The 26,397-nt window shown below is 34.9% G+C and overlaps 1 protein-coding gene across 1 annotated transcript in view; it reads right to left on the reverse strand.

Moving 5' to 3' along the window:
* Positions 1 to 26,397, reverse strand: part of yata (N-terminal kinase-like protein yata) — a 386,793-nt gene that overhangs the window by 167,239 nt on the left and 193,157 nt on the right. The window contains exons 9-10 of the mRNA XM_090396135.1: positions 21,457 to 21,564; positions 9,775 to 9,888 (exon numbers count right to left, since the gene is read on the reverse strand). Of these exons, the coding sequence (XP_090252261.1) occupies positions 9,775 to 9,888; positions 21,457 to 21,564 (222 nt within the window). The remainder of the gene's footprint in view (positions 1 to 9,774; positions 9,889 to 21,456; positions 21,565 to 26,397) is intronic.

Here is a 26,397-nt window from a genome sequence, read left to right on the forward strand (position 1 = left end):
CCTCTCTCGTAGAATCAATCAACGTTTTCTTCAGAGCTTGCCACTGAATCTCCAAGGTTTGATTCCTGTTCTAAAACTCTTTCATTTTTTCTTCAATAATCTTTGTATATTTTAGTCTAGAGTTCACATCTGAGAGCTGCTCAAATTTTATTAACTTTAAAACTTTCTTACATGTTCTTCTTTTCAATATGAAATCAATTTTATCCTGCTCAAGACTAAATAGTGATACTTCCAATTTCTCTGTACACTCTAGTGTCCTGCACCAGAGAGAAAACATCACTATCAACAATAACATAGTCAATGAGACTTTTCTTATTCCTTGCCTCTTCTCTTCATGTGAATTTGTGCACATTTTTATGTTGGAACATGGTGTTAGTAATAACTAGCCCATGTCCTGAGCAGAAATCCAACAGATATTTGCCATTATTATTAGCTTTTCTCCAAATTTTCCCAAAATATTTTTGTATGTCTGACAATCATTTCCTACTCTGCTATTTAGATCCCCAACAAGGAACAACTTTTATTTTTCATTCTGTCAGTTGCTTTTTCTAAAGCCTCAAAAAATTCCTCCACTTCTACCTTAGGAGAACCTTCTGTGGGACAATAGGCACAAGTAAGTCTCATTGTCCAGTTCCCCATTCTGATATTTGCCCACATCACTCTACTTAAAATTGCCTGCCATTCAAGATTAGCCTCACATTCAGTGTTGAATACTATAGCTACTCGTTCTTTTCCTTGATTGTCATTACCTGAATATAATATTTTGTATTTGTTGCTCAGAAAAAGCTCACCAGTTTTGGTCTTTTTTGTTTCAGTCACCCCTATTATGTCGATCTGGTATTTATCTAATTCCTCTGCCAGCTCCATTTCTTTGCTATTCAGGCTTCTTATGTTGATAGTACTGATCTTCAATTCTGGTGATACTGAGTTGGAGTGTGTTGTAGGATTCGTTCCAGTAACTGACTTTTTGTTGTTTGCCCTGGTTCCCTGGCGAAAACAACTGGGGGCCTTGTTTAACCGGGCGACGCCCCAGCCGGCATGAAATTCTATCATGTTGTACAATCATTTAATATTGTGGTTTAAGCCAATAAGAATACAATTTGGTCGGCTAAATCCCAAATTGCCAGCCCATCCTCATCCGTTCAGTATCCAGGTAGATATCTAACAGATTGCACCACGAGAAGGTGAGGATTGGACATTAGGTCAGAAGCCCTGGTCAGTTCTCCACATTCCTTTAAAGACTATGTGGAGGTCTCCTCTCAGTTATACAGCTTTGACCCTTAAGCACCCCTTAAGAATATAATTTCTTGGCATCTTTAATAATCCTGCCTTTTTTCCTATAAAAGAGATCTCTGTTCACTTTCCTTTACCTGCAGTAATGCATAAATCACCAGAGAGGATCAGATTTCTCTCTCTCTCTATCTCTCTCTCTCCTTGGACTGACATTTACCTACAAGTTCACTTCGCATAAACACATCATATCAATAGCTTCCTCAGCTTCAAAAAAGCCAGATATTCTTATCTGCTCAAGCCGCCACTTTACTCCCACCCAACTACTAACCCTCTACAAATCCCAAATCCACCCATCCTTAGGATACTATTCACACATATGGGATGGTACATCCAGTGGTGTAGCTAGAGCTTTTGCCGCCCCTTTCAATACATATCAAAAATACTACAAAAAGTCAAAACGACGTATTTATTTTTTGAAGTAAAACTTTAATTTCAACATTCTAAAATGTTATTTCTTGCTTTTCTGTTAGCAAAATCGTCGATGACATTGGCAAAGTCTATCTCATAGTAATATAGGTAATTCTTAATCAATTTTATTTAGAAAAACTCCTCTCACAACTAGCAACACTTACAGCAATTGTGAGGAAAATTTGCAGTAGTATTACAATATTACATATCATAGCATCATAGCTAGAGCTATGATATGAGTCAAAGAGAAAATGATATAAGGGCTAGGGCATACCCCTTAAGAGATGCACAGCTACATCACCCTACAGCTGCGAGAAGTGGACAACAGCTACCGAATCAAGGGCGGGTGCGGTTAAAGAAGCAAGCCTAGCAGGTGGAGAAGATGTTGCGAGTGGGAACACTGAATGTTGGAAGCATGACTGGAAGGGGAAGAGAGGTGGCAGACATGATGAGGAAGAGGAAGTTGGACATTTTATGTGTGCATGAGACAAGGTGGAAGGGGGGAAAAGGCAAAGGAACTGGGAGATGGATATAAATTGTTCTACTGTGGAGCAAATAACGAGGGAAGAAATGGTGTAGGAATTGTGGTGCGTGGCAGAATGAAGGGAGAAGTACTGGAAGTGGGTAGAAGGAACGACAGGATGATGAGAATGAAATTGGGTCTTGGAGAAGAGTGGGTGGTCATATTATATGTATATGCCCCGCAAGTTGGCTATACAGCAGAGGAGAAAGATGAGTTCTGGAACATGTTAGATGAAGAAATGAGGGAACCGGAAGAAAACGAGATGGTGATTGTTGGAGGAGACTTGAATGGACACACAGTGAGACAGAATAGAGATTGTGAAAGGGTGCATGGTGGCCACGGAGTGGGAATGATGAACCAGGAAGGAGAGAGGATTGTGGACTTTGCAGTAGCGTTTGATCTGGCAATTGTGAACTCGTTTTTCTACAAGTGGGAAGAATAACATTTAGGAGTGGTAACAGCAGTTCACAAACTGATTACATTTTGACTAGAAGAAAACATCTTAAGGTTGTGACAAATTGTAAAACAATTCCAACAGATCAAGTGGCACAGCAACACTGACTGCTGTGCGCAGACTTTAAAATAAGATTGAAGATAAGAACCTCTGGATGGCATGGGATGAAGACAATTAAGTGGTTTCACTTAAAAGAAGAGAGTGTGAGGAATCGTTTTAGGGAGAGGGTGTTAGAGAGGATTTCGGATGGGCTGGAAAGTGTACAAGATTGGTGGAAACATAATTCAAAAGTAAACCTGAGCTGTGCAATCGAGGTACTTGGTGAGACATCTGGAAAGATTAGAGAGAACAAGAAGAAGGGTTGGTGGTGGAATAATAATGTACAGGTGGCAGTGACAGCTAAGAGGAAGGCAAAGCAGAAGTGGGATGAGTCAAGAGTGGAAGAGGACAGAGAGGTGTACAGAGAGAGAAAGCAAGCAGCCAAGAGAGTTGTGGCACAGGCGAAGACCATGGCATATCAAGATCTGTATGTTCAATTAAAAGCAAAGGAAGGACAGAGAAAAATTTACCAACTAACGAAATGTAGAAATAAAGCAGCAAAGGACATCTTACATGTGAGGCAGATCAAAGATGCTGAAGGAGGAGTATTATGGAGGGATGTGGACATAAGAAACAGATGGAAAATATACTTTGAGGGACTTTTGAATAAGGAAAATGCAAGGACTCACAGAGAAGATGGGCAGCCTTCTGAGGGGATGGTGCAGAACATCAGTAGAGTGGAAGTGACAGAGGCCATGAAGAGAATGAGGAATGGAAAATCAGTGGGCCCTGACAGGATTCCAGTGGAGGCATTGAAGGCACTGGGGGAAGAGGGAATTCACCTGCTGTGGGACCTGTTCATGAAAGTTTGCAAACAGGAAAATATACCTGAGGAATGGAAGGAGAGTACTCTTGTTCCCATCTACAAGGGTAAAGGGAATGCACAAGACTGTAAAAATTACAGAGGAATAAAGTTGATGTCCCACACAATGAAAATCCTAGAAAGGGTTCTTGATGGAAGATTGAGGAAGGAGGTGGAGATTGCAAAGGAACAATTTGGATTCATACCTGGTAGATCAACAACAGATGCTATCTTTGGGTTACGGCAGAATATGGAAAAGTTTTGAGAGAAACAACGGGAGCTACATCTGGCATTCATTGATCTGGAGAAAGCATACGATAGAGTGCCAAGGCAAGAAGTCTGGAGGTGTCTGAGGGAGAAGAAGGTGCCAGAGAAATATGTCAGGTTGGTGCAGGAGATGTACAGAAATGTGAAGACTAGTGTACGGACCTGTCTGGGACAGACAGAAAGTTTTCAAGTAACAGTTGACTTGCATCAAGGGTCAGCATTAAGTCCATTTCTGTTTAACATTGTGATGGAGGTGGTGACGGAGGAGGTGAGAGAAGATGCGCCTTGGACAATGTTGTATGCAGATGATATCTTGCTGTGTGCAGATTCAAGAGAAGAAGCGGGAACTAAACTGGAAAGATGGAGAAAAGTACTGGAAGAGAGAGGTATGAGACTGAGCATAAATAAGACAGAGTATATGTGTTGCACAGTGGGCGGCAGCCAGGAGACAGACCTGGAGCTGGAAGGAAATGTCATCAGGAAGGTGAGGGACTTTAGATACTTAGGTTCAACAGTGGAAGAAGATGGAGGAGCTGAGAAGAAAGTGGGATGCAGGATACAAGTGGGTTGGAGGAACTGGAGGGAGATGGCTGGAGTGTTATGCAATAAGAGGGTGCTGATCAATCTGAAAAGCAAAATCTATAGGACAGTAGTTAGGCCAGCTATGATGTATGCTATAGAAACTGTGGCCCTGAGGAAAATTAACATTAGCAGAATGGAAGTAGCAGAGATGAGAATGTTTAGGTGGATATGCGGTGTGATCAAAAAGGATCGTCTGAGAAATGACTATGTGAGGGGAACAGAGAAAGTTACGAACTTAGGAGCAAAGATACAGGAGGCAAGGTTGAGATGGTTTGGTCATGTGATGAGGAGGGAGGACGAACTTGTGGGAAGAAGGGTCATGCAGATGGATGTGCAAGGAAGGAGGAAGTGTGGGCAACCAAAGACGAGATGGAGGGAGCTGGTAGAAGAGGACTTGAGGATAAAGAACTTGGATGTCGTGACAGCCCAAGACAGGAGGATGTGGAGGAGACTCATCATCAACAGTGACCCCACTTAAGTGGGAGAAGCTGCAGAAGAAGATTACAATATTTGGAAATGAGTTCTGGAGACTGTATTTTAGAATTAACTGCAAAAATTCAAAAAGATTCAAAGTGCCGCCCAGGGTGGACCACTCCACCCTAGCTACGCCTCTGGGTACATCTAAAACTTCCCTAAAAATTCTGAATGCTGTTCAGAGGAGAACAATTTAGCTCATTAATAATCCTTACCTAACAGACTCACTTCAACCTCTTATCCTACATTTCAGACAAATTATGGTGACTACAACCATGTTGTAATTACTTTATTATTATCATTATTTAATAATATTATTATTTAATATAATATTTAATATTAATTACTTTAAAATTATAATTAATTATTCCAGATGACCTTCATAAGGTCGAAACATCAGGAAATTAATGCAATTAATTATAACACAGTTGTAATGTTTCTTGAAATGGATTATTGATAAAAGATACAATTATTTCAGTTTTATTGAAATCTTTGAATCTTGAATTTATTTCTTCCTCTATTTCTTCCTAATTCTATTTCATGAATAAATTCTTTTAAATCATAGAGAAGCATTTCTTGATTTTATTCAAAAAATTTTAATAAATATGAGAGATGTCTAAATTCGCAGTCATTTATATTTTTCTTTAATAAAAGTAAGTATTGTTGGAAAGTTTTTATTGAACTTAACATGTCAATTAAATTTTTATCTCCACCTTGTAACTCTAAATTTAAATTGCTTAATTTCGTACAGAAATCTACTAAAAATGATAAAGTGTAACAACCATCTTTTATCACTCAATTGTGGATAAATATCTCCTTTTTCATCAAGAAAATTTTTTATATCGTTAATTAATACAGGAAATCTTTCTAAAAATTGACTTCTGCCGATCCAGTGAACATTATTGTACAACAGAAGTTCCCTATCATCATCTGCCTGTAATTTAAATAATCACCATTGCAGGGCTTTTCCTCGAACAGAATTTACAATTTTAAATGAAATATCCAAAACATCTTTTGTGTTTAATCTTTTATTACACATAGTACTTGTTGGTGAATAACACGATAGTACGTTAAAAAATTTGGATATTTGTCATCGTTTTTACATAATGAAATGAAGCCTGATTTATTACTTATCATTGCAGGAGCACCATCAGTAGTAATAGACACAAGTTTAAAAAGCGGAAGTTTGTGTTGCTTCACAAATTCATCAAATGCCGAAAAAATGTCTTATCCCCTAGTCCTACCCAATAATGGTATAATTTTCAAAAGTTCTTCTTTACTTGAATAATCTTGAAATACCATTAACTGAGCAATATCAGTGAAGTCAAATGATTCATCAAATTGTAATGAAAACGCAACACACTGGTGAATGTCTGACATTAACCTGGCATGGAAACTTTTCTCCGGCAATTGGAACTCTTCCTTTCGGCAATTTGAAACCTTGTCTGCAGCCTAGAAGTAGTCTCTCTCTAGCAACGTCTCGAACCGAGAAGCTCCTTTCTGGAAGCGGTAAACTCCTCTCTCAAGCAATGTGGATCCAGGCAGTCTCTCTAACGGCAACTCTGGACAAGGCGGCCTCCTCTCTGACAGCAATTATGGAACCTGGCATGAAGTTTGGCAACCTCCAAAGAATCGGCATGAGTCTTTCATCTTAAGTTTCAAGTTCAGCACGCCTTTGGTTTTCCTCCGCTTTCTTTTGATTGTAAGTTCCCAGCCAGTGGAATGTTGTTTGAACCTTTTCTGACTGACTTCGGAGATGTTTACACTTAAAGCCTGCAAGCCTTTCTCATACATACAGTTTTAATAACAATCTTTCTAATGCTGCCATGTACAGCTTCAGCGACAAAAACATTGCCTTTGTTTTTAACACTTGAACATATTCTTATTAAAGCAGTATATACAGTTAGCTTCAAAAGAGTTATTTACAAAAACATCTAATACAAACTATACTGAGACAAACAAAGTTTATTTTTTTACAATATTAACATGGGACTTAACCTAAGTAAAAAATCGATGTAATGTGCTTTGGAATATTTAATATTTAAGCTACAATCGAGTTTTTACACTTTGCTTATAATCGTATTCACTCGGCTCGCTGTTTGACTTCCACTGATCCAAATTAATTCATTTACCCGGACTTATAAGAAAATTACTGATTTGACAATTTTAATGAAAAATAAATAAACAATAGCAATACACCAAAAGTGAATTAAAAATAATACAAAATAATGATAAATAAAATATTATGTTTTCAGTTTTAATTAAATTTGTAAGTAAGGAGGAATACACAAGAGATCGACCAAAATTCGCTCCGCAATTGACGAGTTGAACACCCCTGACCTATAGCTTTTTTTTTTTTTTTTTTTATGTTGATCCCATACACGAGAGGTTGGTTGATCAATCTATAGTACATTAGTATCATATGTGGATAGGGAAAGGAGAAACTGCTTTAAATTTGATTTAAAAGCCTGAATATTGTATTCCTTGGGAAATACATCAGGGGAAGGGGAAAAACTGTTCCACAGTACAGCAGTAGCAAGGATGAAGGAGGAAAAGAAATTTGTTTGTGGGTTTCAAGATGTACTGTGAAACGACTTTGAGAGGCAGCTTTACATATTCAAATGAACTGAGTGGGGGGGGGGGGGTTATTTATACTATTTCAGATGCACATTTGCTGTGGAAATATTTGTAAAATACACAAGTTTCAGAGATCAAATGTCTGTGTAAAAGTGGAGAAAGTGAGTTGGTAAGAGATAAGATTTATTAATCTAATTTATCTCTTCTGTATTGAGTCGAGCATTTTGAGGGAACCCTACTCCAAAGGTGAAAGCAGTATTCGATAACTGGATGGATTTGTGATTTGTATAAGGTTAACAGCTGTTCAGAGATGCAGTAACGTCTTAAGCAAAAAGAGAAATCCTAGTTTTTTGGAAGCTGAGGATGCAATGGTTGTGATGTATTATGACAGGAGAGGCTTGATGTCAGGATAATTCCAAGAAGAGAAATCTCATGTTATCTGGAAATTTGAATGTTATCAAAAATAATAAAAAACTCCTTCAGTTGAACTCCAACCCAATACTATGTATTGGGTTGGAAGTCAACTGAAGTAGGTCATTGATATACAGAAGGATGAGAGTTGATGAGAGAACAGAACCTTGTGGAACCCTGGCATTAGTTGGATGGTGAGAGGATAAGGAACTGTCTACCATCACACACACACGGTGTATGTCCAGACAGAATGCTGTCACTCCAACTGCAGAAGTCCTGAGACAGACCAAATGATGGAAGTGTGCTTAGCAAGCCTTTGTGCCAGACCTGGTCAAAAGTGTTGGAGATATTAAGTGCAACCACTTGAGATTTGTCAAATTTCTCCATGGCATTTGTCCAGAGATGGGTGATATAAGAGAGTAGATCTCCTGTTGATTGGCAGTGACGGAATCCATACTAGTGATTACTTAATAGCTGGGTACCTTCAAGGTAGTGTAGGAGTTGGGAATTGATGGTTTCTCATCACTTTAAATAGGACTGAGGTGAGTAAGAGTACAATGATTTGACATCCTTCTTGGGAATAGGTCATATAGGTCAATTTCCAGGCTGTGGGATAGATACCAATGTTGTAAGACAGTATGTACATGTAGCATAGGATAGAAGTCAGTTCTGGTGCACAAACCTTTGGACAATTAGAGGAATGCCACTAGAGGCAGGAGACTTTTTTTTGTGTCTAATTTACACAATAGGTTTCTGATCTCTTTCTGGTAAAAGGATATAGGGGTGTTATATGTTAGGCAGCTGGAATGGTTTAGGGGCATTTCCCATTATCAGTTATGCATGCATCGGAGGCAAAGTGAAGACAGGAGATTGGTTTTTTTCTGTGAGTGATGATGCAGTAGAGCCAGCTGGGGATATGATAGCAGTGGGAATAATGTTGGGCAAAAAGTTATGAACAATTGCTTTGGCAAGAGACCAAAAGGCACAGCTGCCATTTGGGCAGGCTGCAAGTTTTCTGCTTTTTGTCCATTCAAATTCTGTTTTGGAAGCATTGATATGATAGTTTTTTTTTTTTTTTTTTTGCATCTATTTAGGAGTTTGGTATAAGCATTGAAGGAGTTCTTGATGTAAGCCAGTTGTGGTATAATTTATCTGTTATATTTTCATTTAATTTAATTAGTTTTAATTTCAACTCAGTAGTTGTTAATCCATGAACAAGCGACTATATACATAGAAGGATTCCAATTTAAGCATGCACGCTACTGTTTTCTTTTAATTCAATTCCTATTGTTATTCAATAATTGTGCTGATGATGTCTTATGATACATATGACGAAATATTTACATAATGAAAAAGTTATTTACTGTGGCATACATGTTATTCTATAGATAAAAGATATTTAATTCATATAAAACACTTCCATTGTAACAACATGTCGTTACCATGCACATACTTATACATAGATACACTCCTTTCTACTATTTTTTTTAAAATCAAAATAACAGAATTTCTCTTTACAAACCTTTTTGTAGACAATTCAAAAAGTGCTTGCATGCCACCATCTGACCCGCAGACCTTGGGTTGCCCATGGCTATTATAATTGGTAGTTTGCTATAGTGAAATTACTTTAATTGGTTGGAATTTCTTGATATCTGTTGCGGTGAATAAGTTTATCGTGTAGTTTAACATGATAATCATCATAGTTTACTCTCACTATGACATCATAATTACAAATTCATTCATTATCATCTTGGAAAATAATGATGCTATTTCTCTATAGCTGAATTTGACAAATTGAATGGCATAATAGCCTAAGTGTATCTCTTTACTAAAGCAATACCATTGCCACGATTAATTTAGATTACATAAACTAGTCATACATACCTTAACAGTGTGTTCACGAATAGCAGGATTGGTGTCCATAAATCCCTGAACTACGTTAGGAAATATTTGGTCATTTACCACAGAAGGTTGTAGATGATTAATGAACTGGTCTATCTACAATATGTGTTTAGAGAGAGGATAATACAGAATGAAATAAAATGAACAAATATAATAAAGTTTAATATGAAAAAGTTGTAATTAGCTATTAAGAAATATTAATTTTAAAAATACAATTTAAAAATCTTTAAAAGAAATCCTATAACTTTTTTTTTCCAAAGTGCAAACAATTGTAAAAATGTTATGCTATATTATATAAAAAAATATAATTAAATAAATAAGCAGTGTAAACACAAAAACCCATGGTCAAGACAGATATTATTTGGTCTTGTGGTATGAGCACGCTAGTTATATTTCAGTGAATTTAAACAGCTGACATTCTAAAATGCACTTAAAATAGAAAAAAAAGGATTGTATAACTGTCTAACCTTCCTAGACATATTTTTTATACATCAAATGGTTCATGATTTTTTCCATTTACAGAAAGCCAACACACACACTAACCTAGAATACTTTACTGCTGGGTTACAAAGTACATTATACTTTATAATAAAATACACCAAGTTGTGTGTGAAGTATATTCATGGCTAGTCTATTTGTATATACATGGGTGGTCTGAAAAGTTCTCAGCCTAACAATGAAAAAACGAATTTATAATTTCAAAATTATTTTTATTTTTCAACATAATCTCCTTTAAGACTAATACATTTATTCCAGCAATGCTCCAGCAACATCATTCCTTCCCTGTAGTGGTTCTCAGTAAGATCTACAAAATACCCTTCTACAGCTGTAATCACCTCTTGATTTGAAGAAAAATGCTGACCAGCGAAAAAGATTTTTAATTTTAGTATGAGATAGAAGTCAGAGGGAGCCAAATCTGGGGACCAGAGTGGATGTTCCAACAATTCATAGTGCAGTTCCCTTAATTTTCCAATTGCCAAGGCACCTTTGTGGGTAGGTGCATTGTCCTGATGAAACATGATTTTTTCTTCTATAAACCGGGCCTTTTCTCACAAATTTTTTCATCTAGTCTGGTTAAAAGATTGGAATAATATTCCCCGGTTATTGTTTTACCCTTTTCAAGATAATTAATAAACAAAATGCCTTTAGCATCCCAAAACACCAATGCCATGACCTTGTCTTCTTTGGCACTGAATAACCGGCTTCTGTCCACTGTTTTGACTGCTGTTTGGATTCTGGAGTGCACTAGTGAATCCAAGTCTCATCCATAATAATAAATCGATGCACAAAATCAGTTTTATTCTTGCTAAAATGCTCCAAGCACTGTTTAGAGATTTTCATGCGAGTGTGTTTTTGATCTGCATGGCACCCATCTTGTGCAAAGCTTTTTCATTTGCAATTCTTCATGCAAAATTTATCCTACACGTTCTTTTGAAATGCCTATAGTCTCAGCAATTTCACGCACTTTGACTCACTGGTCATCCAATACCATATTGCACTGATCAATGATTTCTGGTGTTGTTACACATTTTGGACATTCTTCATGTGGATCATTTTCGAGGCTGGTTCAGCAGTGTTTAAACTTGGCAGCCCATTTCTTAACAGTCAAAACGAAGGAGAAGCGTGCCCATAAACTTTTATGAACTTCAAATGAATTTCTTTTGGCATTAAACCTTCTTTTACAAAGAATTTTATAACCGCACGATACTCAATTTTATCCATTTCAAGGGATACAGACAACACTTTAGCTTCCAACAGCTGTATAAAACACACTACTTGATAGAATGACTTGCAATTTCACATTGATATTTATGACAGATGTACCAACTTAGGGGAAAAAAAAAACCTTGTAGATAGTGTTGCCATTTATGGTTAAGGTCGAGAACTTTTCAGACCACCCACGTGGAAGCTATTGAGTTCAAACTGGTGTATCACCATATTATTAAATACTCTAGTTCAAGATAGTTGTAGAAAGTTTACTGCTGGGTTGCAAAGAATATGGTGATATGACAAATACCACTTGTACATAGAAAATATGACTTCTGCATTGATTTAATCTTAACATTTTCTTGAGTCTGGCTCCCACAGATGAGACCTTAATAAAGTCAAAACTGATCTGGGTAGTGGACTTTCCTATAATGTTTTTGCATTAAGTCAATAGCCTCTACACATAAGGAGACTAGTTGTGAAGATACTTCATGTGCATACTTTGTTTGTTTACTCTTGGGTAATGAATTAAAACAAGAATAATTTCTAGTCAAGTATAATAAACTCACACCACTGGATGATATTTACCAAACAATCATCCAGCCCAACAAGATAGTTTCCTTTGTAGCAAAACACTGATACAAATAGTCAAGACTATTTGTTGCAATAGCACAGCTCACTTGCACTGTAATCACTACCGTTACCACACATTTTTAACCCAACACTTACAACCCCAATAAAACACTACATGCCTCCTCTTTTTCCCAGTACAAAACCTATAGCAAAATTATTCCTTTTCCCTATATCTGGAGTACATCAGAAAACATACACAGAGTATTTAATAACTATAATCCTGATAATCGTGTTTAATCCACACTCTGAACTAGCAAGTCACATCCATTCAACTCAGTACAAACTCCATCCACTATCATATCCAAGAACATATAAAGTGCCTGTAACTTTTCCTGTCTGTACTTAGTAAGCCAAGTTATCCACTTTAGAGAATGCAGAAATGGCAGACTGCTTTGTGTATCATATCACACAGTGCTATACAGAAGTCATTACAAGTGGACAGACTATTTTTCGAATCATCACTGGCAATAAAGCACTTTCCAGATAACAAGTATGGAAGTCTTAATTTTACCAAAAATCTTCAATGAGGCATTTTAAAACTAACAACTCCAACTAACTTGAAGCTCAAGTTGTAGATTTGTTTTTATCCATAAAAAGTTAGTTCTGATGTTCAATACAATTTTGAATTGTTTCCACTATTTCTACTTGATTGTATGCTGGTGCTATGACAAGTTGTCTGTGTCCCTAAGATGCTGGTTAAAAATCCAGCAAAATATTGGCAACCAATAAACATATCTTATTATTTCCATATTCCTATGGTGCAGTGTTGAATATCAATAAACCGGTGTTAAGCATCATGTTCCATAATGCTTAACACCGGTGTTAAGCATCATGTTCCATAAATGAAACATACAGTCTGCAAAGAAGTCTTTTTTTTTATAATGTATGTTAATAAATATTATAAAGAATTATTATAAATAACAATTATAATCGCAAAATAAATGAATAAAATGTTTATTATAAATAAGAGATTATGTATATTAATTAGTTAAACTTACTTGAAAATTATAATTAAAACAGATGACTTTAAAACATTCATGTTACAAAGCAATATTATTATTATTACTATTATTATTATATGACACCTCCAAGGAGTCCAAAGACTCATCGAGGGAGGGAGGGCACCTACTATACAACTCTCCGTCTCCACCAACCGCAACTACTTTCATCACATATACCAACACCATCTACCATCACTAGTATTTTTGCAGACAACTATAAACATTCATGCCCACAGTGGGATTCAAACCCACAGACTCTTGGCTGGAGAACAGATACGCTAACCACTTGGCCAACCAGGCCAGCTAATTATGAGAAATGATATTAATAACATTTCTCGTAAATGTACATAGTCTACATATAAATAAATTGATAACATAAATGTATTCCTTAACGTTCGAAGAAAACTATGAGAACTTGTCCTTATCATATTATAGATGAGATGTACTACTCCTCATATTTTATATGTTTATTAATTTTATTACTTTAAAAGTAGCAAACATTATTGAAAGACAAGTTTTCCTAGCCACGGGACTGTCCCGTATTTTACGTCAAATTTTGCTGTTCTGTATTCTGTATTGTACTTGTAGGGACAGCCTAATGTCCCGTATTTTAATGAAAAGACAAAATTGTAAATATTATGTTAAGCAATTATAATTTTCAATATTTTTTTCGAATAATCCAACTTAAATTGATTTGTAAGCCATAAAAACTGACAATTCGAGGAAATTAATTGTGTTCACAGTTTATGGTGGAGACGGTCCATTTCATTGGTCGCTTTTTTTTACTTAGTATAAGCATTTTATTTATAATTCTGTACATATATATTGCATTTGCCTATTTTCAAACAGTTCTTATTTGGACATTGTGTGGTATGGTATCGGTACAATATGTGGATGTTATTTCAATAATTATTAAAAAATAATATCTCACCTTTTTCGAATGTGTGATATTTGGTTAATACATACTTCTGTAATTCTCACATTCAGTTTTAATTCTTTTTTATAGATGAGTACTATGAGAGCTTTGCTCCAATCATCTGGAATTCGACCCTCTGACTAAATTATGAAATGTAGCCACATTAAAACTTTAATACCTCCATATTTGAGCAGTTCTAGCCGAATTTCATCTATTCCAGCTGCCTTTCACATTTCAGGTTTTTAATGACCTTTTTCTACTTCAAGTATGGATATGAATGCATACCAACAGGAATGCATTCCTTGACACTGCATTCCTGTTGGTAGTTTCTACCATGATGCTGACACTGCTTGTTTCATTTAGTAATCTTTCAAAGTAATTAATCCAGACATCGAGAATATTATTTTCTTTATCTAGAATATCGTTATCATTAGTTTTTATGTCACCTTTATCATCTCCAATTCCTTTTACAGTACTTTTTCCTCCATTTCTAAGCTTTTTCAATAGCCTTCCGAATATTTTTCCACCTTCCTGATATTTATTTTCTATGTTCTTACCAAAGTCTTTCCATGACTTTTGTTTAGATAAGTTCACATTTTTCTCTGTATTCTTTAAGAGCACAAGCTGACTTACTTACTAGGAACTTTCAATATGTTTTTTTCTTTTCCTTCACTGCCTAATTAACTCCCTGAGTCCACCATGGAGGTCTCATTTTTCTAACCTTACAGATAATCTCACCACATGCCTCTCTAGCTGAATCAGTGTTTTCTTCAGGGTATGCCACTGAATCTCCATTATGTTTGTGTATTTGAGTCTACAGTTCACCTCTGAAAGTTGCACAATCTTGATTTGTTTTAAAACTTTCTTACACAGTCTTCTTTTCAATATGAAGTTCAATTTTATCCTACTCAAAACTAAATACTGATCACTTACTATTTCAAATCCTTGGTATACTCTCGCGTTCTAAACCAGTGGGAAAACATTGCTATCAACTAGTCAATGAAACTTTTCTTATTTCTTGCATTTTCATCCCATGTGAATTTGTGCATTTTACTCCAAATTTACCCAAAACATTTCTATATGTCTGGTAATCAATTCCTACTCTGCTGTTTAAATCTCCAACAAGGACCAACCTTTTCCTTTTTAATTGAGCTAGCTGCCTTCTCTAATGCCTCATTAGAGAAGGCAAATAAGTTTCACTGTCCAGTTCCCCACATCACACTACTTGATATTGCCTGCCATTCAAGATTATCCTCATATAGTTGTGCTCTCTTTTTCCTGATTGTTATTGTCTGAATATAACATCTTGTTGCTTAGAAAGATCTCACCTGTTTCCATCTTCTTTGTTTCAGTAACACCTATTATGTCAGTCTGGTACTTATCCAATTCTTCTGCTAGTTCCATTTCTTTTCCAGTGATGATTCTTATGTTGACAGTACTAATCTTAAACTGTGTTGATGTTGAGTGTGGGCATGTTCGGTGATTTGTATAAAGTCATAGATGACCATTTTATTTATTACTTTATTATTATTTTTTTATATGGTTCCCACCCATGAAAGGATATTAGTAAACCTATAGTACATTAGTACCATCGGTAGATTAAGGATTTTTTCCCCCAATTTTACATATTATTTTGTAATTTTTAAATTTATTTTTACATAGTCCAGAAACCCTATTCTAGAGACCAAACATGGAATTTTTTCAAGCCGCTTCAGGCCTCCAATAAACAGGATGGTGGTTTCACACCAGGCAATGAAATTCATCTCCCACATAAAAACAATCACAAAGAACCATGCCCATTTGAAGACACAAGCTGTTGGTTGGAGGGCAGGTACGCTAAACACTCGGCCAACCAGGCTGGCAAATTACCACCTATGTGTTATTATACCAGTCTTATGACAATTCCAAGAATATTCCCATTCTCAATATTCTTTACCAAAATTTCTCAAATAAGAGTTCCCCATAAATTCTGGCAAAATAACTTGTGCATATTAGGACATACTCTCAGATGTAAACATGCCATTTAATATCTCAAACTTTGGATGAAAGGATTGCATTTCTCACATAAGTCAGACTGAGAAAAGAGTAATTTATCAGCACTTTGCTACAATTCTTAAAGGGATGGGCTCTGGTATTGTCTCTAACAATTAAATAAGTGAACATGAATATTTCTGTGGTTTATCAAATCTTCATTTAATTTCTGGCATCGAGACCACATGTTTCTAAACATAAAACATAGCCGAGTGGTTAGCGTATCTGCTCTCCAGCCAAAAGGCTGTGGGTTCGAATCCGGCTGTGGGCATGGATGTTTGTGATTGTCTGTGAAAATACTAGTGGTGGTGGTCGGCAGTAGATGGCATTGGTGTAGATGATGAAAGTAATTGCAATTCATTGTAGTTGTTGTGGAGTTGATGCCCTTCCTTGATGAGTCTTTGGACTCCCTAGAGGAGTCATAATAATAATAATAAAAAAAAACATTTATTAAATAAGCAATATACAGCAATCCCTCGATTAGTGCATCTAATGCTGTTCTTTAAAACAGGCACATTAATCGAAAATGCACTAATCGAATATAATAATCTATGGGAAAAACTATAAGTCATTCCTCAAATTTCTTTTCTGAACCTTAATTGTTTTATAAAAGAATTAAGGTATGTCTCAGGGCCTAGTTAAAGGAAAACTATGAAGCTGAATGACAATAAAACATATTCAGAATATAAATTTTATTATTCTACTTCTTAACAAAAAATTGAGCTAAAGTAGTCTGGTGGGCATTTTTTTCTTTTTTTTTTATACAACCGACGGTATGGACCTATTGCCTCTTCTACTCTTCTGCAAATTTCACTGCTCCTCTCTTCATCAGGGTCAGCCTCTAAGCATTGTTGCTTAAAAACTTCGATTGTACGAAAAATATTTTCAAATTGTTTCTGTGAAATCTCTTTTGGCTGACTATCAGTGGTTAAATTTTCTTCATATTCTTCGGGATCTTCCCGCTGTGCATCTAAATTTAGCAGGTCGGAATCACTCAATTCTTCAGAATGAGATTTAATTAACTCTTGGATGTTATCACTGAAGGGGAGAAAGAAATGAAGGACATACGAATTGGCCAAGTGAAATCACTTGCTTTATAGATAAAATTTCCCAACTGTTACACAAGCAAAATAGTTACCACTTTAAAAACTACAATGATCATAAAAGAGAAGTTAATATTCCGACGTGTAATAATAAACAACTCATCCCAGAAGATGGACTGATTACCCTATTATCAGAATGATTACCCTATTATCAGAATGGATTCTCCTTTTTGTGACATGCGCAGAAGTGTAGAAGGGTCTCGAATCTGTGGGCGTACTATAGCAGATGACATAAATTTTGGCAGTAAAAATCTGGAACATAGTATACATAGTGTACATGGAAGTAGTGTAGTATGCCATTAAAAATAACTTTGTAAAATGTTTTAAATCGGTAACTAAATCATTTCATTCTGGTGGGTGAAATTTTTTAACAAAATAGTTAGCCATAAAAATGTATAGATAGAAAATTTTTAAAATCTGTAACATTTATTTGTAAGATGTATATAGGCACACTAATCAAATTTTAGAGATGCACTAATCGAATTTGGGTATTGAAAAAAAATGATGCACTAATCGAGGGATTACTGTACCAACAATTTTCATACATTGTCAGATTTACATTATCAAGGATACAAAACTTGAATAAGAAAAAAAAATTAACTTCATGCTCTCTGAAGATTTTGCAAAGATGTTACAAGAACTTCAAAACCAGTACATATAAAACAAAATGCCAAAAAAAAATATAAATATATAAATAACATTTATTAATTACTACATATGCATTGCAACAACAACAGTTGCTGCTGTCACTTTCTGAGGCATGATGATGTTACATTTTTAATGAAAACAAACTAAACTTAGTGCAGGTTTAAGCCTTAGTTTTTATTATGTTGTGTGTGTGGAATATGGAGCATTTCTGAGGTTTCTTGAAACTTTCCTGTTTCTTTCCAAACTACTTGGTGGCCTGTGTTGATTGTGTGGAAGGCTAATCCTGATCTGTGCTGTCTTCTTTTCTCAACGTCTCTTGCATGTTCAGACATGCATATCTCTCCAGACCATCCTATCTGGCTTACATGACAAATGTCACAAGAGCAGTGAATTTTGTAAACTCCTGGTTTTTCCTCATGGAAAGATGTGGAGGTTTTAGTGAATGCAACAACCTTGAGATCTTTTATATTGGTTATAAAAGCTAATTTAACATAGCAATCATGAAGCAATTTTTTCTGTAACATTCTTGATATGAGGTAATGTAATTGCATTTTGAAATCTTGTCTATTTATAGGAGCTATATTAATATATCCAACTGATATCTTCAGGTAGCCTAAAGCCTTTAATAGCTTTAGGCCACAATTCAATAGACCTCCTGAAGATGTCACTTGGATTCCACTCCCATATATTAAAGGAATTTCTGAACATATTGCTAAAGTTCTAAAACCTCTTAATATTGCAGTATCTTTTCATCATATCAGGAAGATGTCTACCTTCTTTCTTCACCTAAAGACAACTCAGTATTCTACACCCTCTGTCCAAAAAGAAACGAACTTTTGATAGAAAATAAAACACAGGCCAATTAGAATTATTCAAATAATTTATTTCAATCAATATACTCTCCCTCAGCTTCATACAGCATTTAGCACAGTCAATTAATTCGTTAAATGAGTTTTTTTATATCGGTTTTTGGGATACTGTTGAGGGTCGTGGTTACTGCTGCTTGAACGTTTTCAATGGTGTCATATCGCTTTCCTTTCATTGGCAAATGAAATCGGAGGAAGAGAAAGAAGTCACAGGGTGCTAAATCAGGTGAAAATGGCGCGTGATCCAACACACAAACTTGGTTTTGGCTCAAAAACTGTCTCGCAATGTTCGAACAATGAGATGGTACATTATTGTGCAAAAGTGGCCAGCTGCCTGCATCATGATATTCATGCTGTACGCGATGAATTCTCGCTATCAATCGCTTCAAAACTTCGAGATAAAACTCACCATTGACCATTTGGCCAGGTGGAACAAATTCTCTATGGCCCTTGGAATCATAGAAACAAATCAGCATCGTCTTTACTTTTGACTTCTCCAAGTGACTTTTTTTTTGAATGCCCCTCTTCTGGTGGTCTCCACTCAGCACTCTGGCACTAGTTTCGGGCACATTTCATCACCAGTAATGATCATTTGAAGGAAGTTTGAGTCCTTACAAGCAGTTTTAATGGGGTCCTTGCAGTGTTCAATTCGATACATTTTTTGGTCATCGGTCAACTTGTGGGGAACAAATCGCGAAGTCAATTTACGAAGGTCCAAACTCTCGGTCAAAATGTTGTGCACAGTTGATTTTGGAATCCCCAATTCATCTTAAATTGATCTCAAGGATGATTTCGAGTTTTCTTTGATGAAATCACGCACTTTTTGGATGTTAACTTCACTCACTCCAGTTTGTGGATGGCCAGGCTTTTCATTGCTCTCAAGCGTCTCACGACCACTTTGAAATCGCTTAAACTACTCGTAAACTTGAGTACATGATAGGCATTCATCACTGTATGCTTTTTGAAGCATTTGATGTGTTTCGGTAAAACTTTTTCCAAGTTTAACACAAAAGTCAATTGCAGCTCTCTGTTTGAAACTCATTTTCTGACCGTTCATCAAAACACACTGTCACTCTTGGCACTATAACTCAGCTTCTAATGAAACAAATGTAATAAACAGCTGACACAACATTAATGAAGGTTGCCGCTTTCGACAACAAAAAGATACAACAGATGGTGCCACTAGTTTCTTCTATTTTCGAAAAGATCAGTTTCTTTTTGGACAGAGGGTGTAAATATCTACCAGATCATCTGCTCCTGTGGTTTGTTTTACCTCAGACAATATGGCAGATCTGCAGCCATCCATCATGAAGATCTGCTACTAATGGCTCGCAAAAGTTAAGCAAGTTTGAGCGTGGTTAGTAATTGGAAGGGGTTCAATCGTTCGATGCTGTTGCCACACTCTCCACGATGAGTATTTGGATTCCCTGGGGGTGTCACATAATAATAATAATAATAAATCAGATATAAGATTTATGTGCTTCCCAAACTGTGGGCTGTGGACCCCTTGGGGCTGTTAGTTTTGCTGAGGGGGACCGTGAAATAATGAAAACAAATTTAAAATGTTTTTTAGACTAAATGTGGCATGTCAAATGTGTATGTAAGTTGATAAAAATGTAATATTTCATTTTATTTTTATGATATTCGCTGTATATGTTTTGTATTGAATATAAATACAATATTATAATAATATATGCCTGTATTACAATTTTTTTTTTTCGATGGGGGCTGTGAAATATTTTAATTTTTCCAAGGGGGCCTTTACACCCATAAGTTTGGGAAGCACTATTATATCCAATATCTTGAACCTGAGCAGTTTAGCCAAGCAGAACATGTCATCTCACTAAACATAGTCTTTTGGAAGAAAACTAAACTTTTACATAAAATGAGATTCCTTACAGAGTAGTTATATGGGGAGAGCCGTGAGGCCTTTCTAAACAGATCTGATGGCCTTCAGTTATCCCCTTTATGGAAAATATATCATTTTTATGCATTATTGTAATTTTCATTTTTTTTTTTTTTTTTTTTTTTTTTTTTTTTTTATAATTGAGAATTTACTGACCATTAGTTGTCCTACTGATGTGTACTACCACACATAAGTGATATAATGTACATAAAAAGGTCTTAATTTTGTACTTTTATTTTCTTCTCCTGAAGAATTGTGCCATAAGGAACATGAAATTAGTAGAGCAATAAAAAATAGTTATTGTCATATGCAATTTATTCCAGAACACTTTCCAAATTCTACAATGTATACTTGCCATGGGCCTTGAAAGGTATCACTCATGCTATATCTAAGAATAACAGAAAGAGGTCAAAGAAATCTGACTGATATTGTTAAAAAGGTTAAATTCTTGTAATTAATGCTTATGAAGCATCTAAATAATCAAAAGTAACAATGATTTGTGGTGACACTAATAATTCAATTTTGAGTTAGTGATATTAATGAACTGCATGAATGTTTCTAAACACTGTAATTAGTAAGCAAAGTGAGACAACAATATTATATATTGTATATTATATTATATAATATTATATATATATATATATATATATATATATATATATATATATATAATATCTCACACTGTCATTTACTGAGTATTCATAACATTCAATTAAAATTATCTATTGACATAAATGTGAATGTTTATTAAAATACAGTTCAAAAGCAAAGAATGCATATGAAAATATTTCTATGAGATTTTGCATAGCTCAATCAGCTTCTAATCAGCATACAATTAGTGCAACATATATACCTGTTGAAGTAACTTTGCTCTGGTAGCTCGATCCTTTGAAGAAAACAATCTCACAACACAAGGCACTATCTTCTGCTGATATTCTATTTCATCCAGTAACTTTCCAAGCTATAACACAAAGTAAAAATATAAGAAAGAAGGCATCATTTTGGTGCCTTCTTTCTTATATTTTTCTTATATAATTTCTTATATATAAGAAATTATATAAGAATTTATATAATTTCTTATATATAAGAAATTATATAAGAAATAAATAATAAATAATTTCTTATATATAAGAAATTATATAAGAAATAATAAAAGAAATAATAAATAATAAATAATTTCTTATATATAAGAAATTATATAAGAAATATATAAGATTATATAATTATATAATCTTATATATTTCTTATATAATACAATAAATTCAATTTAATCAACCTATGATAATTCACCACTGACTTTAATCCAAAGTGGATAATATTCTCTTATCCATTTAATAATTTTGCAAATACACTTAATTTGCAAAATTTGAAACAAAACTGTAACCATGTCCATTATAAGTTTTGATTACTTTGTTTACGATAGCACAGCTGCTCAGACAAAAGCAAACCTCTCCAAATGTAAAAAGTAAGGAAAAATATAAACAACTAAAAATTATAATAAACAGATAATTTAAAGAGGCACAAGAACAATGGCATATAAAGTGCAGAGAAATAGAAGATTTAACCATGACTGACAGAAATGATAAGCATATAACATTATAAAAGGAATGAACCAACAAAACAAAAAGTGCAGTTATCAAAAATAAACATGGAAGCATTCTTATAGATAACAAAGAAATTTCTAAAAGAATGAAGGAGTACTTAGAACAACTCTATAATGGAGATCAAGTGGTTATAGAAGATTAAACAAGATTTGATGTGGAAAAAATTGGCCCAATCATATTAAAAGATGAACACTAAATGAATTGTCTGTAACAAGGCACTAAGTGTTAATAACATTCCCTCAGAATTAATAAAATATTCAGGAAATATAATTACATATTCAAGATCATTATAATTATTATTATTATTGCACAAGTACCTACATGAAGTCCTAAGGCTAATCGTGGGAGACCCAAACTAACAATGCAATATCTATCATACCTCTACTTGAAACCATTAACAAACAAAACTCACAATTGACTTGGACAATCTTTTCTATTCATTCACCACACTCAAAGAGAAAAATCTAGTCCTCATGTCCTTGCTAACTAAGTTATGTCCCTGCATAACTCTTAGAATGATTACTGAAAGAAGATTTGAGAAGAATAAAATGCCCTGATAGTTTTTCTTGACTTAGAGAAAGCCTTCCATAGTCTTGACTAGAGTCAAATGTTTCAAACCAGAAAAACAATAAAGGTAGAGTGGAGAGATAGAAGGTTCATTCATATATAATCTCTACAAGAACCAAGAAGCTCATTTAGAAACAACGAACAGCAAGGATACATAAAGGTGTAAGACAAGGGTGTTCTCTTTCTCTGATACTGCTTAATCTCAACTTTGAAAAAGCAACATATATGAAGCACAAACAGAAAGGTTTGGTCAAGAATTTTTTTTTAAAAAAAAAAAATAAATAAATAAATATTAGAGAAGAAAAAACTTTTATTATAAAAATTTTATTAATGTTTTATTATGCCATTGACTTCCGCGTATTTTTTGTACCATGGTACCAGCTTCTTTACACTGCATCAAAAACTTCTGCTGCTAGTGAGTTTATCAACTGAATCGTGCTGTTCTTCAATTCCTCATCTCCTTCAAAGCACTGAGATGAAAACCACTGCTTCATATGCAGGAATAGGAGGTAAGGTAGCCACTTGCACAAGGTCAGGATTGTAGGATTAGGCTGACCACACGTCCTGATTTGACCGGGACGGTCCCAGTTTGAAGGTCCTGTCCTGGTGCCCCGGCCAATTTGTGAACTGTCCCAGGAAAACATAATATTACTATTATACATTATCATGAGTGAGAATGAAGTAAAAATAGAAAAATAAATAAGTTTATAAAAATAAAGATGCTGAGCTAAACTCTAGAATATGTGTAATCGATCTGCATCAAGGCCACTTTGACTGTGGCTAGACCACTACTAACCATGAAACTATGCGCATGCAGAATCTATACAGGCATGCAAATCACATGTCCATGATATAGCATCTTGCATGTTTACAATGCTGTTCATTCATTCTAGTAGTGATTCAAGTGCTATTCACAACATGTGCCGAGAGTGTTTTGCTTTAGTTTATGTTATAATTCTGCTTTGTTCTTCTCCCTGTCATGCCTAAAAGGAATTGTAAGTTCACCGATGAACTACAAAAGGGCTTTCCTTTTCTTAAGAGATATTGTGATGAAGTTGATCGGGTGCGATGTGATCATTGTGCCTCAATTTTCTCTGTAGCGCATGGCAAGCAGTCAGACATTAAAGACCACTTGAAAAGTGGTCTTTAATAAAGCTGGTTTGTTAGCGGTGGCAGGTTGTTCTTCATTATCTACGTATTTCAAAAACAGTAATCCTACAGAAAAGGACCTAGCAATCGCTAGAAAGTGGAGAAAAGTGGATTGGATTGTTCTCCCATTTCAAGAGCCAAAAGATAAATTTGTGTAACCTCTCTCTCTCGTGTCATAGAATACATGTTATGCTTTCCTGGTACTTCTGCTCCAGTCGAAAGAATATTTTCAGTGATGAACAATGTGAGGTCAGAAGAAAAAAGTAGAATATTGGAATCAACTGTTAAAAGTTTGTTGTATTGTAAAATTAATATTGAACTTACCTGAACACAGTTCTACGACAAAATAAAAAAAACACACAATTTTTAAAGAAGGTTCACTCAAGTGTTAAATATGAGTGGTATACTACAGCTCAGAAGGAATAAAGACAGTGGATAAAAATATCACAAACATTAAAGATACCAAGCTATTTTAAACCTGGTTTTAATCCATTTCCCAAGTAAGCAAACAGACAAGTAAGTCAAGTTTGAGCCTGCAAGTAGTGCAAGTCTTAGGCAACTCGTGGTAAAGGTGGAATAAGCTTTGATCACTATTCTTCGAATTTACCCTTAATGCAAAACACATCTCCTTGAGAAGATGTATGATGCTATGCATTGAAGGCAAGGGCCACTACCCAGACCGGTTTCGACCTTTATTGAGGTCTCATCAGTGGGAGCCAGGCTTAGAAATACCAAGGTTTAAGTAATACAGAGCTTATAAGTATTTTACCAAAACAAGTTACCATAAGGTGCTTTGACCTTATTAAATAAAAATCTCAGGATAAGAGATAGATGTAGAAAGTTTTTTACCTTGGGTATAATATACATTAAAGATACCAAGCTATTTTAAACCTGGTTTTAATCCATTTCCCAAGTAAGCAAACAGACAAGTAAGTCAAGTTTGTACCTGAGTAAAGGTGGAATAAGCTCTGATCACTATTCTTTGTATTTACCCTTAATGCAAAGCACATCTCCTTGAGGAGATGTATGATGGGTCTGGGTAGTGGCCCTTGCCTTTAATGCATAGCATCATACATCTCCTCATTAAGGGTAAAAAACTTTTTATTACAAACACTGTTTAAAATAATCATTAATCTCATCAACATTCATAGCCTAAAAACTATTTTTAAAGTTTTATTCCAAAAAACAAAACAGACATTTAAAATATACATAATTTATAAAATACTTTTAATTTTTTTTTAAGTTAAGTTTTATTTTTTTTAAGTTGCTTTTCTTGGAAGAACTGTGCTTAAATGTATAATTATTTTTTATGCCAATTAAACAATTTAAAGTTAAAAGTCGATATTAATATATTCATCATACCAGTTATTGTCTCGTATAGAAGTGTCCAGTTTGGGAAAATCAAAATATGGTCAGCTTATGTAGGATGGGTGGCTGATCAGAAAGTTCCCACCCAGATTTCTAAATTTGCCGAATTACTCGTCTAAGTTTCTTCAGTGTTTTGCAATGTGCATTAGCATTAATCATTGTTCCTTGCTGAATGAGCAAGATCTGTTTTTGATCCCAGAAGACAGTGGCCTCTTTTTTTTTTTTAACAGATGGTGCCTATTTGAATTTTTTTGCTTTTGGAAAATGATGAATGGCATCGTTGCATTGATTGTTGTTTTGACTCGACATTTATGTATGAAATGTTTTGTTACCAATCACGATATGAGAAAAAAGTTCATTTCCTTCATTTTCATAATACTCCAGAAATTTTTGAGTTGATTCCCCTTGCTGCTATTTATGAATACTGGTCAGCATTTCTGGGACCCATCTGGCACAAAATGTCTTATACCCCAGCTTTTCTCTCAAGTTCATGAATGATTAAGTGTGAAACTTTAAGGAATTTAAAAAAAAATTCCATAATTGAGAAACGATGATTCTCACAAATTTTCGTGTTCACTCTTTCCAGCAAATTGTCTGTCAACACACATGGCAGGCCATTGCGCTCTTCATCATGATTATTGTTACACCTTTCTATAAACAAATAACACCATTGCCTAAGCTTACTGTCACTTATTACATTAGGTCAGTAAACCTTAAACGGTCATCGGTAAATTTCTACAGCACTACTGTTTTCTGCCAACAAAAATTGCATCTCATCACATCACGAACCTCACACAAATGGCAGGATTTTTTTTTATCACAACACTCAATACAAATTATTCATAGAAGACCACAAGTGAAAACATGGTGAAAGTGAAATGCTCAATGGTAAGTTAATGAATCACTGTATGCTACAACATGTGCGTGACCCCCCCATCCATATCTTATTTGGAAGTAAATTCGAACAGACCTTACTGGATGCACCTTGAAAATTTACAGAACTAACAGAAGAGGAATTAAGATAAATGATAAATGGAACTGAAATTGCTGCTGATATAGTGGTTATGAGGCGAAACTGAAGAGCAAGCAATTTCAGTTCAGGTGGG

Source organism: Typopeltis vanoorti, chromosome 7 (assembly GCF_054136105.1).
Source record: "Typopeltis vanoorti isolate ZY-2024b chromosome 7, IOZ_Tvanoo_1.0, whole genome shotgun sequence".
Taxonomy (NCBI): domain Eukaryota; kingdom Metazoa; phylum Arthropoda; class Arachnida; order Uropygi; family Thelyphonidae; genus Typopeltis; species Typopeltis vanoorti.